Here is a 14,632-nt window from a genome sequence, read left to right as displayed (position 1 = left end):
AGCTGCGCCTTCTCAAACTTGGCTTTAAAGCCTGTGTTTTGGATCAGCTCCAGGACAGTCCTCGTTCGGGCTCTGGTTTCCTCGTAACTTCTCCCGGCAATGAGGATGTCATCGATGTGGGAAATGACCCAAGGTCGATCTCCTCGGCCAAGCTGGGACAGCATCTGGGTCACCCGCTGGTTCACAATGGCAGTGGTGCTGTGGAAGCCCGGGGGCAGCCGGGTGAAGAGGTACTGCTGGCCCCTGAAGGTGAAGGCAAACCTGGCTCTGGAACCTTCTGACAAGGGGATGGCGAAGGAAGCGTTCGACAGATCCACCACTGAGAAATACCTGCTCTTGGGGCTGAGGGTTGAAACGAGCTTGGTCATGTCCTGGGCTACCGGAGCCACCACTTCGGGGGTGCCCTTGTTGACAGCTTTGCAGCTCAGCGTCAGCCGCATCTTCCCGCTGGTTTTCCGGACCAGCTTTAGAGGGCTGTTGAAGGCAGAGCTGCCTTCCACCACCAGGCCCTCAGCCAGCAGATCCTGCAGGATGCTCGCCACCGCCTCTTCCTCGGCTGCAGACAATCGGGGCTGCTTTCGGAAGGGCGCCGGTTCCATGCTCACCTCCTGCTCCCCAGGCACCAGCCCACAGTCCATCTCGTGCCGCGACCACACAGCTGCGAATTCCTCCCTCCACTGCTCTTCCCTCTTGGCCCCCACCTCCATGAGAAACAGGATCTGCGCTGAATGACCAGGAATTGCTGGTGGACATCCCTGCTCCAGGAGATCATCATCAGAGTCCTCCCAGATCAAATCGTTCCCAGACGGCTCCGGCTGGTTGTCTCCATCCATGGTCCCAGCCACAGGGACATCGTGGTACACGGCAAGGTCCTGTGGGCGCTGCCGCGCTGTGGAGACGTCCTCATTGGTGCCCACCAAAGCACACAGCTCTGCAGAGCTGCCCACGCCGGCTCTCGTCCACCCCAGCCCCTGCTCCTGCCCATTGCTCTCGTTCCCCATCTCCACAGGGTACATCTTGGTTTCTGTCTGCAGGATCACCTCAATCAGCCTGACTGCCAGGTCCCTCGTGGACCTCCCTTCCCACCTCGCCATGTCTTCTCCGTGGTGACGCAGCTTCTCCCAGACCTTCCCCCTCCGGTCATCCCCAGAACTTCCCTCTGCTGACAGAGCGTTAAAGTCCTTCCCGTCACCTGGAGGGATGGTGGCAGCATCCTTGCCCTCCACCTTGAAGCCCATGCTCTGGGATGTCCCAGCGGCTCTTCCTTCCACATCCCCACTGGTGCCTGCCTGGACCAGATGCAGAGTCTGACCCATCTCACCCCCATGGCCACCACCTTCCCTTGGCACATCCCCATCCCTTGCTTTCCATCCACCAACTGGCTCATCCCCACTGCCAACCCCAACTAACGGGACCGCACTGTGAACTTCCCCACCTTGGGGGGCTCTCTGGCTGGTCCCCAGCTCCTCTGGCAGCCTCGCTGCTCTCCCCTCCAGCTTGGTGCACCTCTGGGCCACCTGTGCCCGCACCCCGGAGGTTCCTTGGCTCTCCTCGGCTCCTCGCTTCTTGCTCCCATCCTTCAACCATGACTCGGGCCACAGGAACCGCAGGGCCTTGCTCAGCTGCCAGCCCTTACGGGGCTGCGGGAGAAGGCAGAACCCAGCATTGTCCTCCTCTGGATCCCGCACTGCTGGCTTCTGGGGGACAGCATCTTCCATCCAGGGCTGGGCACTGCTCTCCTGGAGGAGGAACCCCAGATCTGCTGCTTTGGAGGCTGCTGGGGAGGGGAGGCCTCCCTTCCGCTTGCTCTTCCTGCTTCGGAAATAGGCCATTCCCTCAGACCCAGGCAGGACACTGGGGTCACCTCACCTCTGCCTCCCACCGCCGCGGCACAGGGTGTTGCGGTAGCACCGGGGGATGCCACTCTGTGGCTGGGGAGGAGGACGAGGCTGGGGAGGAAGCCAAAGGTCAGTCAGGTGTCTCGCAGGGGAGGATGGCAGCAAACAGCAACCAAGATGGCCCCTCCTCCGGATGTGTCCCTTCTCCTGCGTGCAGTGGGGCTGTGGGGAGCAGAGCAGGGCGTGAGGCCTCGGGAAGGGGGGAGCCTGCACCCACGTTCCCACAGCCCCATCCAGCCCGAGGGAGAGACCCCACACCCCGGGCAGGCTGCGGGGAGCTGACCCCCCGTGACCCCTGTGCTCCCTGGGAACGTGCACCCGCGTGTCCCACCGCAGCCCCGCGGGAGCGCGCACCCCGTGCACGCGCGTGTCCTGCGCGTGACCCCGGGAAAGCCGCACCCCGCGCACACATGTCCCATCGGCGGTACCAGGACAGCCTGAACCCCGTGCACACGTGTGTTCAGCCCTGGGCCCCAGAGAGCTGGCACAGCCACAGTGTGCACACTCGGCCCTGGGAAGCATGTACCGACAGGGAACATACATGTACTGACAGGGAACATACATGTACTGACAGGGAACATACATGTACCGACAGGGAACATACATGTACAGACAAGAACATGTACCGACAGGGAACATACATGTACAGAGAGGGAACATACATGTACCGACAGGGAACATGTAGGGACAGGAACATGTAGGGACAGGAACATGTAGGGACAGTAACATGCAGGGACAGTTCCCTCCGCAGCACGCCCGTCCCAAACACAGCTCCAGACGTCCCCCGCACACGCGGTTCTGGGCAGCTCGAGCCGTGCACGCTCCCGCCTCCCTCATGCTCCTGGGGAACGCGCACCCCGCGCGCACGCAGGGGCCTCGCTCGTCCCCGGGAGCACCCACAGGTCCCCCCTAGCCCCCCCCCGCGCGCTCCCGCGCTCCCACCGCACCCGAGCCCCGGTCCCGCTCCAGGCTCCGCTCCGGTCCCGCTGGGCAGGGGCTGCCCCCTCCTCCTCACAAGGGGGCTCGGGGAGGCCCTCCCCGCCCCGCCCCCTTTGCTGGGCACCAACCGCGGTTCCGGGGCCTCCGTCCCCCGCGGCAATGGGGGTGCTGCAGCCGGGGGGGGGGGGGGGGATTGGGGGGGGGGGCACTGAGGCCCCGCTGGGTGCGAGGCCGCGGGGAGAAAGTGGAAGCAAAGGGGGGGGGATGAGGAGCCCTGTGGGGGCCGCAGCAGCGGGAGAGGTTTTACCCGCACACAGCCCCGGGACCGCAGCTCCGGGAGTTGGGAGCCGCGGGGGGGGGGAGGGGGGGGGCCCGTTCAGAGCGCGATGTGCGATGGATGCGCTGCAGAGGGCTCCGCGCCCGTCCCCGCAGCGTCCTGGCGCCGCGCACCGGCCGTGGGGGGGGGGACGGGACTGCGGGCAAGGGGGGGGGGCACCGGAGGGGGGCGGGCCGGGCCGGGGCCGGTCCCGCCGGTTCCAGAAAGCTCCGGGGCTGAAGCGGGGCGGACCCGCGGCTCGGTGGCCGGATAAATAGGAGCGGGCGGGGACCGGCGCCGGTGCAGCTGATCGGGGTGAAGGTATGGTCCTTCCCTTCCCTTCCCTTCCCTTCCCTTCCCTTCCCTTCCCTTCCCTTCCCTTCCCTTCCCTTCCCTTCCCTTCCCTTCCCTTCCCTTCCCTTCCCTTCCCTTCCCTTCCCTTCCCTTCCCTTCCCTTCCCTTCCCTTCCCTTCCCTTCCCTTCCCTTCCCTTCCCTTCCCTTCCCTTCCCTTCCCTTCCCTTCCCTTCCCTTCCCTTCCCTTCCCTTCCCTTCCCTTCCCTTCCCCCCCCTTCCCCCCCCGGTGCTACTGCAAGGCAGAGGTGGGTGCTGTGCCTCCAGGGGTGTCCTCAGCACCCCCAGGCCATGCTGGGGGAGGTGATGCAGTGGGTGATGCTCAGCCCTGCAGGCAGGAGTTTCCCACAGTGCCCTGGGCCAGGCAGGATAGAGCTGGGCCAGGCTTTGGGGGTGTACTTGGGGCACAGCACTTTGGGGGCAGCAGTGCAGCAGGTACTGCAATGAGTGTGCTGCAATGGCATGGGGCCAGTGCTCCTGGGGTGGCCAGAGCCACGCTGCGGCTGGGCCATTGCACAGGTTTGGGGGAAGGAGAGGGGGGCTGAGGCCACTGCACAGCCCCAGGGGCTGCTGTTCCTCATTGCACAAACCTAGTGGTGCTAGTGCTGGGTGCCTTGGCCATGGCACCCTTCCAGGGGGGTACTGCCAGCAGTGCCCATACCTGCCTGCAGCTGGTAGGGGCCCGGCCCTGGCTTGACTTTGCAGCCCCTCTCCATCCCCGAGGGGGCCGGAGGAGAAGAAAGGCAGCACAGCTCCTGCGGAGGAGGAGGAGATCCATGCCCGGTCACTGCCTTGGCTGCCTGCCCTGCTTGGCCCCAGGCCTGGGCTTGTTTGTGCCGCAGGCAGGAGGGTGGGGGGAACACACACATGGCTTTGTATCCCAGTCTCCCCCAGCAGGGCTTCATGTGGGACCCCACAACCCAGGGCCCCCCTCCTAGGGACCGGCTGCAGGCGGCTCCTCCAGCTAAGGAGGTGTGAGCCCAGCCATCACCATCCCCCAGAGCCATGGCCGGGGGGGCAGGTGCCCGCTGCTGAGTCAGAGTCCCGTGTCCGAGGGGGCCGGATCCTGGCTCCGGCTCTAAGCCCCCGCTCTGCCTGCGCAGGGAGCTGCCTCCAGGACGGGCCATGGCGCTGCTGCTGCTCCCGCTGCTCAGCCTCCTGCTCCCCTGGGGATGGGGGCAGGCGCTTGTCCCCCCCAGCGAGCTCAAGCGTGAGTGGGGCTGGAGGGGGTGGGGGGAGCACAGCTTTTCATTTGGTGGGGGGCTCCCTGCAGGCTTGGGGAGCAAATGGAACAGTGATGGAGTGGGGGGAGTGCTGTGTTGGCTGGGGGGGGGGGGGGGGCACAGCATCGTTTCACGGGTGTTGGGTGGAGGGGCACAGAGCATCATCCCCAAGGGGCCGGGGCCGGATGTTTTTGGTATGTGGGGGGTGCAGATCCTGCCCCCATGGCTAGTTGGGTGGTCTGGGTGGGTGAGCGCTGACATGGGCACAGATGGGGCCCCAGCACCGGGCTGCTCCTGGGGGGCAGCTGGAACCTTACAGGACACACCCCAAATATTATGGGTGGTGGGTGGGGAGATGCAGTCCCAGCTGGGGTGAGGTTTTGGGGCGCTTCTCTTGGGTTCTGTGAGCTTGAATCAAGCTGTTGGCGAGCAACCAAGATGCTGCACCCACAAGTATTTGCATGCACTGGCGGGTGCTTCAGTGGGTGCCTGCTGAAGGATGCTCTTCCTCTTCCTCACCCCTGCAACCACAGAGATGTCAGCAGCTGGCAGCAAATACATTGACACGGAGGTGGAAAACGCCATCAATGGGGTGAAGCAGATGAAGACCCTCATGGACAAGACAAGTAAGGACCACCAAGCCATCCTGCACACCTTAGAGGAGACCAAGAGGAAGAAGGAGGTGAGTGAGGATGAGTAGGGTGGTTGTTCCGACCTGCAACCTGAGCTCCCCCCATCTGGGCTGGGTGTACCCGAAGGGCTGGGGGGGTGCGGTGCCGGGGAATCTGTGTGTCTTGGGAGCGGAGGGATCCCCTGGGATGGATGTGGCTGCCTTGCAGGAAGCGGTGCAGCTGGCCAGGGAGAAGGAGCAGCAGCTGGCGGCGAAGCAGGAGGTGTGCAACGAGACGATGCTGGCGCTGTGGGAAGAGTGCAAGCCCTGCCTCAAGCACACCTGCATGCGCTTCTACTCCCGCACGTGCCACAGCGGATCGGGGCTGGTGGGGCGGCAGGTGAGTGGTACCACAGTGCCCGGTGAGGCTGGGGAGGGGGGATTCCATAGACTCACAGAATGGCTTGGGTTGGAAGGGACCTTAAAGCTCATCCAGTTCCAACCCCCTGCCATGGGCAGGGACACCTTCCGCTACACCAGGTTGCTCCAAGCCCCTGAAGTCCAACCTGGCCTTGAATCTTTCTCTCATTTTGGCCTGATCTCCGTGTTTTGACTTTGTCCTGCTCTCCTGCCTGGCAGCTGGAGGAATTCCTCAACCATTCCTCACCCTTCTCCATCTGGGTGAATGGCGAGCGCATCGACTCGCTGCTGGAGCGGGATCAGCAGCAGGAGCGGCAGTTTGAGGACTTGGAAGAACGTTTCGGGTTGCTGGAGGACGGCGTGGACGACATCTTCCAGGACAGCACCCAGGTCTACGGCCGCATGTATCCCTTCTTCCAAGCGCCCTTCGGCGGATTCCGTGAGGCTTTCCGCCCCCCGGTCCAGCATGTCCGCTTCCCGCTCCGCAGCGAAAGGCTTTCCCGGGAGCTGCATCCCTTCTTCCAGCATCCCCACCACGGCTTCCACCACCTCTTCCAGCCGCTCTTCGAGATGACACAACGGATGCTGGAGGAAGCACAGGGCGGTTGGGAGCACTCGCTGGGTGGCTTTGCCCCAGGTAGGGTGCTCCTTGCTGGGTGCTGTGGGCTCCCCAGTTTGGCTGAAAGCAGAGCATCTACAGCCAGGCTTCCCGGCAAACCTCCTCCTCCTTCCCATTAGGGGGTGACTAACTTAAGAGGATGAGCTCAACCCTAGTAACTACACCTCAGAGAATCCCCATAGGAGTGGAGGGAATCACAAGCTCTGCTGTTTGCAGAGCTCTGCTGGGATTTGGGGGTTTTCCCCAGCCTAATCTTGGCTGCTGGAGCCGCCGCCATCCTGGGAAGGTGTTTGTTTTGGGCAGGCAGCGGTGCTGTCACCGTCTGCCACTGCGGCTTCCATGGCTGCGGAAAGGGAGATTTCGAAACACAGGCTGGCACGGATTGCTTTGTTTCGGGAAAACAGCCTGGGAGGGGAGCAGTATTCCATGGAGAAAGCACCTCTCTGTTTCCACATGGCACCCTGGGGATGTTGGCCAGGGCTGGCCCTGCAGCTTGTCCCAGCTAACAGTGGTGTTTTGGGGTGCTGATTCTGGGCTCTGTTTCCCTACAGGATCCCGTAACTCCAGCGATGACCGCATGGTGTGCCGGGAGATCCGTCGGAACTCGGCTGGCTGCCTGCGGATGCGGGATGAGTGTGAGAAGTGCCGGGAGATCCTCTCTGTGGGTGAGCTGGTCCCCATGGGACCGGGGGCAATACGATGGATGTGGTGGGGTGAGGATGGCTGGGGGTGAGCCCTGACACCCCCTGATGCCTCCCAAATCCATGCCCAGACTGCGGGCAGACGGACCCTGCGCAGAGCCAGCTGCGGGAGCAGCTGGAGGACGCGCTGCGCCTGGCTGAGCGCTTCACCCGCCGCTACGATGATCTGATGCGTGCCTTCCAAGCTGAGATGCTCAACACCACCAGCCTCCTGGACCAGCTCAACCGCCAGTTCGGCTGGGTCTCACGCCTCGCCAACCTCACCCAGGGCAGAGATGGCTTCCTCCAGGTCACCACGGTGAGCCGGCCAGAGGGCTCGAGCCTCCCCTCTTCTGCTATGGTTGCCCCATCAGCAGGGCCAGCAGCCATGGAAAGTGGGTCAGGGGGAGAATGAGGCGATTGTGTGCCCAAGGGGTGTCTCTTGGCACAATAGCCGGCTGCGAGGCTGGGTGCCAGGGCGAGGGGCCAGCACAGGGGTTAGCCCAGCTCTTCCTGCGTTATGTGCCCCCATGCCTTCCCCTTCCAGGTCCTCTCCAAGGCTCCCAACCTCGAGGACCCCTCAGCTCCCCCCGACACACAGGTGACCGTGCAGCTCTTCGATTCGGAGCCGCTGTCCCTCACTGTGCCTGGGGACATCTCCTGGGAGGACCCTCGCTTCATGGAGATCGTGGCTGAGCAGGCGCTTCAGCACTACAAGCAGAATGCCATGTGAGTTCAGCCCCCCACGTCCCATGGCAGGGCTGGGGTGGGACATGCCATGGCTCACCCCCTCCCATCCTTCCTCCGGCAGAGAGTAGCTGGGTGATGCTCATCGCTGCTGCCAAGCTCCAGTGCCTCACTCCTTCCCCTTGTCCCTATGCCAGGGGGCCAAACGCCACCACCACTGCCCTCCCCCTGCTGCTGCGGGCCCTGCTGCAGGGCCCATACAGAAAATAAAGGTAGAGTCAACTCCCTGCCTGTGCTGCATCTTTGTGACACTTTGCCAAGCAAATACACCTTCCAGAAGCAATAAACCTTTCAAAATGTAGCTCTGTGGGCCCAGGACTGATCAACAGCTACTGTGAAGGTGAGCCACTGCCAGGGATGGGGCAGCCACAGCTTCTCTGAGCAACCTGTGCCAGTGCCTCAGCACCCTTCCAGGAAGAGCTTCATTCTTATATCTAATTAAGGGGGCAGGAACTCCCCCTCCTCTTCCCACATGCCATGTGAAAGGGCTTAGGGTGCCAGATTCTCTCACTGTTGGGAGCAAGGCTCATATCCAGCATGGTCAGTGGTATAGGGCTCAGATCCCCACCCTTGTTGTGAGTCCATTGGGAACCCCATACACTAGCCTGGGGGCTCCTGGACCCTTCCCATGGCCAGCACTGACATCCAAGAGCAAGCCACAGGTGCTGCACTTTATTAGGGGGAGAGGCAGGCTGGGGAAACAGTGGGGCCAGCCCCTCCTCCCCAACCTCCCAAGCCTCTTGGGATCAGGGGCAGAGGCTCCAACGTGCCCCACACAGGGGCCCAGGACCTGCTTCTCACTATGAGGGGCAGGCACAGCCTCACCATCTCCTCCTGGAGCACTGACAGGGCAGAGGTTTCTCCTGCAAACAGCAGCAGGACGGTGGCTGGCATCATCACCACCATGCCAGTCCCCTCCTGATGAGAACATCTGGGACAATGAACCCCAGGACCAAACCGGACACAGGCAGTGGGTGCTCAGCTCTCGCTGTTGATAGCTGTGCTCTCCCCCCGCAGCAAACCTTCCCGTTCAGCTGCCGAGCCAGCCTCATCCGTGTGCTGGGGCAGGCAGACAAGCAGGGGCCGGTGCAGGCCGTTATAAAGAGCAGCCCCCACCAGCAGCACCCCAAACCCCAAGATCTCCAGGCCATGGAAGGTCTCCCAGCCCACAGCCAGGCTGACAGCCCAGATGACGAGGGTGCGGAGGCTGTCCAGCACCATGCGGGTGGTGGCACTGATCTCCTTGGTGACGCTGATGCCAGCGAAGTTGAAGAAGGCGATGCTGCTGATGTTACCCAGAAGGGCCAGGGCAATAAGGGGCTGGTGGCCGATCTGGCAGAAGGCGTCAAGGGCATCTTCCAGTGTCCGCCGAGGGTTCCCGCTGAAGCTGCCTGCTGGGATGTAGTACATGGGCACCAGCAACAGGGCCAGGATGATGAAGCCGAAGAAACCTGCAGGGTGTCAGATGGGTGCTGCTCCAAGCCTGTCCCTCCCTGCCCCACGAGACCCAAACCTCTACAACAGCCCCCTCTTTGCAGCCTGCTTCTCCCACCCTGCACAATGTGGCTCTCCCCAGGCTGGGTTTGGGGGATCCAGAAGCCCTAAAGCACCCATCCCTTTGGCTAATGTTACAACAGACCTTCAGTGCCAACGGCCCGCAGCGGGTGCACGTCGTGCTTGTAGACAAACTTCTCCTCCAGCACCATCTGGATGGCAACAATCACCTGTGCCATGATGATAAGCAGGTCGCCTGCAAGGGGAGAAGAGGGAAAAAAGAAGGAAGGAAGGTGGGAGAATGGGGAAAAAATATAAAGGAGGGGGGGAGAAGAAGGAAGAGGGGGAGAAGAATAAGGAAAGGGGGGAGAGAAGAAAGAAAGAAGAGGAGGGGGGGGAGAGAAGAAGGAAGGGGGAGGGGGAGAAGAAAAAGGAAGGAAGGGAAGAGGGAAGGGGAGGCTGAGCCCCCATCTCCCTGCCCACTGGATGCACATGGCTGAGCCATGCCTGGAGAACCTGGCATGCACTCTGCAGGAGCTCTTCTCCCACCATGGCCATCCCACCTTCCCTGAGGGCCACCACCTACCAGTTATCACCTGGCTGAGGTTGTGTTTCTGGCCATGGGAGCTGTGCAGGTCAGCCAACCCCACCACCACCAGCCCCACGATGGTGACCAGGATGCCCAGCCACTGGCTCAGCTCCAGTTTGCGGCCCAGGAAGGCCACGGAGAGGAGTCCGGTGAAGATGATGACAGATCCTCGCAGCATCTGGAAGCTGGAGGCGCTGGTCATGTTCAAGGCTGTGTGGGGAGAGACAGATCCATGTGTTGTGTGTGGAGCCATCTAATGTCGCACCACCACCACCAAACAGTCTGCCACAGTAATTAAGAGCAGATCATAGAATCAGTGAATGGTTTGGGTTGGAAAGGACCTGAAGCTCATCCAGTTCCAACCCCCTGTCATGGGCAGGGACACCTTCCACTATACCAGGTTGCTCCAAGCCCCATCCAGCCTGGCCTTGAACACTGCCAGGGATGGGGCAGCCACAGCTTCGCTGGGCAACCTGTGCCAGGGCGTCACAGTAAAGAGCTTCTTCCATATATCTAACCTAAATCTTCCCTATTTAAGTTTGAAGCCATTATTCCTTGTCCTATCACTACAGTCCACGATGAAGTGTGATTAAGCAGAAGGGGCAGCAATGCTGTTTCTCCCCAGTCCTACTCAGATCTGGCAGCAGAGAGGCTCATGCCAACACTCAGTCCCACGTCCCGACTCCACAGGAACACTATGCCTCCCAGTGAGGAACCTGGCTTACTGAACCCTGCCACAGCTCATGGCATGGGTGGGAAGTGTTTGCTCAGACCCCTCTAACCCACTTCAGGGTCAAACCCAAACGCACCATGCAGTCCTGCAGCCCAGAAACCAAATCTGGCCCCAGGGATGGCCACATCCCTGCAGGGCAAAGCACTGACCCCTGGCCCAGGACTTACCCACGTACATGATGCTGGTGCCTGTCATGTCACAGAGAGCGGGAGGCAGGAAGAGCAGGGGACTGAAGGGCTGCGATGGTGCCATGCTGGGCTCTGGCCTTCGCCGATCCCTCCAGACCAGCAGGTAAAACACCCCCAGGCAGGAAAATTCACCCAGGAACATGCCCACGGCCTGTGAGAGAGCGGGTGAGGGGGGCTGGTCCTGCTGGCAAGGCCCTCCCTGCCCGGGGCAGGGGGCTCACCTGCAGGAAGGGGTGCTGAAAGCTGTGCTCCTCCTTCCCACTGCAGCCAGCAGCGCTGAAGTTATCAGCCCACCTAGGAGGCAGAGGAGAGGGTGGTGGTTAGAGCAGGGGACCACAGGGAGATGAAGCATGCCCCAAGATCCAGCCTGGGGCTCTCCTAGGGGCCACCAGCTCCCTGAAGTGACAGTTCTAAGGACAGGATGTCCATGGGGAAGGAGACATGGCTGTGTCTGCCTCGACCTGCCGGCAGCTCCTGGCCCAGCTCCCAGCCCTGAGTGACAGGCAGGGAAATGGATACCACCATGTTGCACAGTCCCACGATCCAGTGTCCCCATGCTGCTGGACATGTCCAGGCAGCACCATCTCCTGCTGGGGAGACCAGTACAGCATGGTGGGGGGTCACTCTGACCCCCTCTCTACATCACCAGCCTTGAAAACTTGGGGGCTGAGACACAGGACCCAGAAATTATGCTGGGTCACAGGCTGGGGTGCAGCAGCTCCACCACTCACACCTCCAGCCACCATTCTGGGGCACAAAACACCTCTTTTGGGTATTCCGTGCAGCACAGAGAGCAATGCTGGATAAACACGGGCTGTGGTACAAGTCCCCCTGACCTGTTTCAGCAACATCAACCCTCTTGAGGGACCGCCTGCATCAGGAGGGGTCCCCAGGACAGGCCCGGTGCGCCCATGCACCCTGACACAGCGGGACAGGCACCCAGCAGCCCTCCCGCTGCTTTCTGCTGATGCCGGTGGCCGCAGAGCTGCTGACCGTGGGGAAACGGGGTGCGAGCGGAGGCCGGGGCAATCCCCAGCCCATCCCCCACCGCTCTGCGAGGGGCTTTTCAGCCAGGCCAGCAGGATTTCAGCGTGAGTCAGCCCCGGCCGCAGCCCCTCCGCACGGCAGCGCTCGGTCCGTGTTTCGCAAGAGGCCACACACGAGCCTCGGGAGCGGGGGGAGAGCTCGGTGCCACCTCCCACCTCTGCTCTGCCACACGGAGACTCCGGGCCTCAGTTCCCCCACCTGGGACCGGGCTCTGCCGGGGCCTGGCCCTGCACTAACACCCGTGTGTCTGCCCGGCAGCAGCGGGATCAGCCGGCTGGACAGGTCTGCCTGGGAACACTGTCCTCAGCCTCACTGTACAGGCTGGGAGCACCCCGGGGTGCTCTCTGTGGGAAAGGGCTCAATCCAGTCCGACTGGCTACAGGGATGAGCTGCAGTGCAGGGAGCCTGGCTGGGGGGTCACTCCCACAGCTCCTCCCCAGCACCCTGGGGCTGGGCACAGCACCCACGGCAAGAGACCTGCACCCTCAGCAGCACCCCCGAGAGGGCTGAAGACTCCCAGCTCCCTCGGCCATGCAGCCCCCCCCGTTCCTTTCCCATCACCAGGAGCTGCGCCCTCCAGCAACGGCAGCCTCAGTCCCTATGGGGCACCCCACAGCGCAGCCTGCACCCAATGCTAGGGCTGCCCAGCCGGGGTGTGGGGGGCACCGGGACGATCCTGGGGCTCTGTCTAACACAGCCTGGACCGGAGCTCGGCCTGGTTAGCTCCGGGGACCTCCCCAATCCGTGCGTGGGGCTGGGATACAGCGGGGAGGGGGCCGGGGAACCCGGTCTCCAGGGTCACACGAGGAGGCCCGAGCACAGGTGACCAAACCCCGCGATGGAAGGAGGGGCCCGGAGGCCTGCAGACCGGCCTCCAACCCGAGGGGGAGCGCAGGGCCTGGGGGGGCCCGGAGGCCCGGGAGGACCCGAGCAGAGCGGGTGGGCCCAGCCCAGCGCCCGAAGTGGGGGCCGAGGCCGCTGCAGGACCCCAGCCCCGCGGTGCGGGTTCCCCCCAGCCGCCGGGAGGACTCACTTGGCCGCCAGGGTGTTGATGGAGCCGGTGAGCAGCATGAGGGCAGCCAGCCCCAGCTGGTACCGGGACCAGGCCATGGCCCCGCCGCTGCCGCCTCCCGCCCTGCACCGGGACCGCGCAGCCAAGGCCCCGCCCCCTGCGGGCATGGCCCCGCCCCTCCCGCCGGGCCTTGCCCCGCCCACAGCCGCGCCTGGCCCCGCCCTCCCGCAGGGGTCGGGAGCCGCTGTTGTGGCCGTGGTATCCCGGTGTCCCGGTCCCGGTATCCCGGTATCGCGGTGTCCCGTTATCCCGGTATCCCGTTATCCCGGTGTCCCGGTCCCGGTCCCCACGCTGCGGTGCCTCCTGCCCCTCCGCCAGGCCGGCAGCGCCGCGGTCCTGTAGGACGGTCCTGCAAGGCGGTGCCGGCAGATGGCGCTGGCGGCTCAGGGTTGGGTCCCGCTTGTTCGTTCTGATCCCTCCGCTCTTCCCGGCCCAGGCAGAAGCCAGAGACCTGCCGGGACTGAACCTGCACCGACGGAACCCGGCCTCAACCAGAGCTTGGCCGGACCAAACCGTGCCCTGCTTGACTCTGTCCGGGCTAAATCCTGTTCTCTGCCCTGGCTGAACCCGCCCGAGCTATCCCTGCCCATGCTAATCCTGCCCGGACTAACCTGCCTGGGTTAACGCTGCCCAACCTAACCGTTTATAGGGCTGGGGAGTAGGGGGGCACTGTTTCAGGGGCACCCTAGGGTTTCAGGGCCCTTGCAGCTCCAAGGGCAACCCCCCCACACTTCCAACCTCCTCCTTCATCTCCCTGGGGGCTTGTTCCTGGGGGGCGATTCCCCCCCACCCCCAGCCCCATGGAGACTCCGTGCCTCAGTTTCCCCATCCTGGGACCTGGGTTTGCCGGGGTCAGGGTCTCACCATCCCCCTGTGAGCGCCATCTCCCACTGACCTAGCCGAGGGGTTCCAGGGCCCCCCTACCCCCGGCAGCGGGTTCTGCTGCCGCCCGTCCCCCCCCTGCCTCCCTGCCAGACGGAGATGAATTATTTTTCCATCCCACGTCAGCCCCAGCAGCCGTGACCCGTGGGAGGCCTCGGGGGAGAAAAAAACCCACTCCGAGGGCCTCCGCCAAGGCTGCCTGCAGCGATCCGAGTTAACCCTTCCCTTGGCTGGGGGGCCATGGATGGGCAGGGCAGGGCTGGGCATCACCTCCTGCCCTTGCTGACATCCAAGGATGCTGCAGGAAGGGACCAAAATGTGGTCCTGGGGAGGGATGTGATGGGAGGTGAGCCCTGGTTCTAGTGGCTCACACTTGTGGGTCTGTCTGGGCTCTGTGGGGTCCCCAGGGGGGAGAGACAGAACATTAGAGACACCCAGTCCCACTGGGACCAGGAAGAGTGTGGACAAGCTGGCACGATGGGGATGGTGGCATGTCTTTTCCATAAGCATGTACCCCTGCAGATCAGTGCACATGCACCACCCGAGCCCCCCCAGTTACTCAGAAGCTCCCCAGCCCCATGGAATTAATGAAGCCATGAGGACCATCCCCTCATTAACAGTGTTTAATTCTTCTCTCTCCTGGGCTCCACTCCCATTTCCTGGGCTTGCCAGCCCTTTGCATCCTGGCCTTGAACACTGCCAGGGATGGGGCAGCTGCAGCTTCTCTGGGCACCCTGTGCCAGGGCCTCAGCACCTTCACAAGGAAGAATTTCTGCCTAAGATCTCATCTCAGTCTCCCTTCTGTCAGGTTAAAGCCATTCCC

General features: G+C 63.1%; 2 protein-coding genes across 2 annotated transcripts; one reads left to right on the top strand and one right to left on the bottom strand.

Annotated features, from left to right (window-relative positions):
- The first annotated feature begins 3,351 nt into the window (after positions 1-3,351).
- Positions 3,352-8,033, top strand: CLU (clusterin). The gene is made up of 9 exons (XM_034061270.1): positions 3,352-3,474; positions 4,609-4,715; positions 5,262-5,410; positions 5,568-5,738; positions 5,978-6,395; positions 6,929-7,042; positions 7,150-7,376; positions 7,605-7,786; positions 7,869-8,033. Exons 2-9 carry the CDS (start codon positions 4,631-4,633, stop codon positions 7,873-7,875), a joined length of 1,353 nt encoding a protein of 450 aa, XP_033917161.1. The 5' UTR covers positions 3,352-3,474; positions 4,609-4,630; the 3' UTR covers positions 7,876-8,033.
- Positions 8,034-8,461: 428 nt separating this feature from the next.
- SLC35F6 (solute carrier family 35 member F6) lies at positions 8,462-13,019 on the bottom strand. Its single transcript, XM_034060812.1, has 6 exons — positions 12,889-13,019; positions 11,030-11,102; positions 10,788-10,959; positions 9,885-10,097; positions 9,444-9,554; positions 8,462-9,255 (listed from the first exon to the last, which is right to left on the bottom strand). The coding sequence occupies exons 1-6, from the start codon at positions 12,963-12,965 to the stop codon at positions 8,783-8,785; spliced, it is 1,119 nt and encodes a 372-aa protein (XP_033916703.1). The 5' UTR covers positions 12,966-13,019; the 3' UTR covers positions 8,462-8,782.
- Between the last annotated feature and the right edge of the window lie 1,613 nt (positions 13,020-14,632).

This window comes from Melopsittacus undulatus, chromosome 3, assembly GCF_012275295.1.
Source record: "Melopsittacus undulatus isolate bMelUnd1 chromosome 3, bMelUnd1.mat.Z, whole genome shotgun sequence".
Lineage (NCBI taxonomy): Eukaryota > Metazoa > Chordata > Aves > Psittaciformes > Psittaculidae > Melopsittacus > Melopsittacus undulatus.
The sequence above is the reverse complement of the archived record's forward strand: the minus strand, read 5'-3'. Positions and strand labels throughout refer to the sequence as shown.

Excerpts from the sequence above, each read along its gene's own strand:
- SLC35F6 (XM_034060812.1), bottom strand. The coding sequence starts at position 12,965 with ATGGCCTGGTCCCGGTACCAGCTGGGGCTGGCTGCCCTCATGCTGCTC. Across the intron at positions 9,555-9,884 it reads CCTCAGCCAGGTGATAACTG|GCGACCTGCTTATCATCATG; the intron begins GTAGGTGGTGGC and ends CTCCCCTTGCAG. Across the intron at positions 9,256-9,443 it reads GCGGGCCGTTGGCACTGAAG|GTTTCTTCGGCTTCATCATC; the intron begins GTCTGTTGTAAC and ends GACACCCTGCAG.
- CLU (XM_034061270.1), top strand. The coding sequence starts at position 4,631 with ATGGCGCTGCTGCTGCTCCCGCTGCTCAGCCTCCTGCTCCCCTGGGGA. Across the intron at positions 7,043-7,149 it reads CCGGGAGATCCTCTCTGTGG|ACTGCGGGCAGACGGACCCT; the intron begins GTGAGCTGGTCC and ends ATCCATGCCCAG. Across the intron at positions 7,377-7,604 it reads GCTTCCTCCAGGTCACCACG|GTCCTCTCCAAGGCTCCCAA; the intron begins GTGAGCCGGCCA and ends TTCCCCTTCCAG.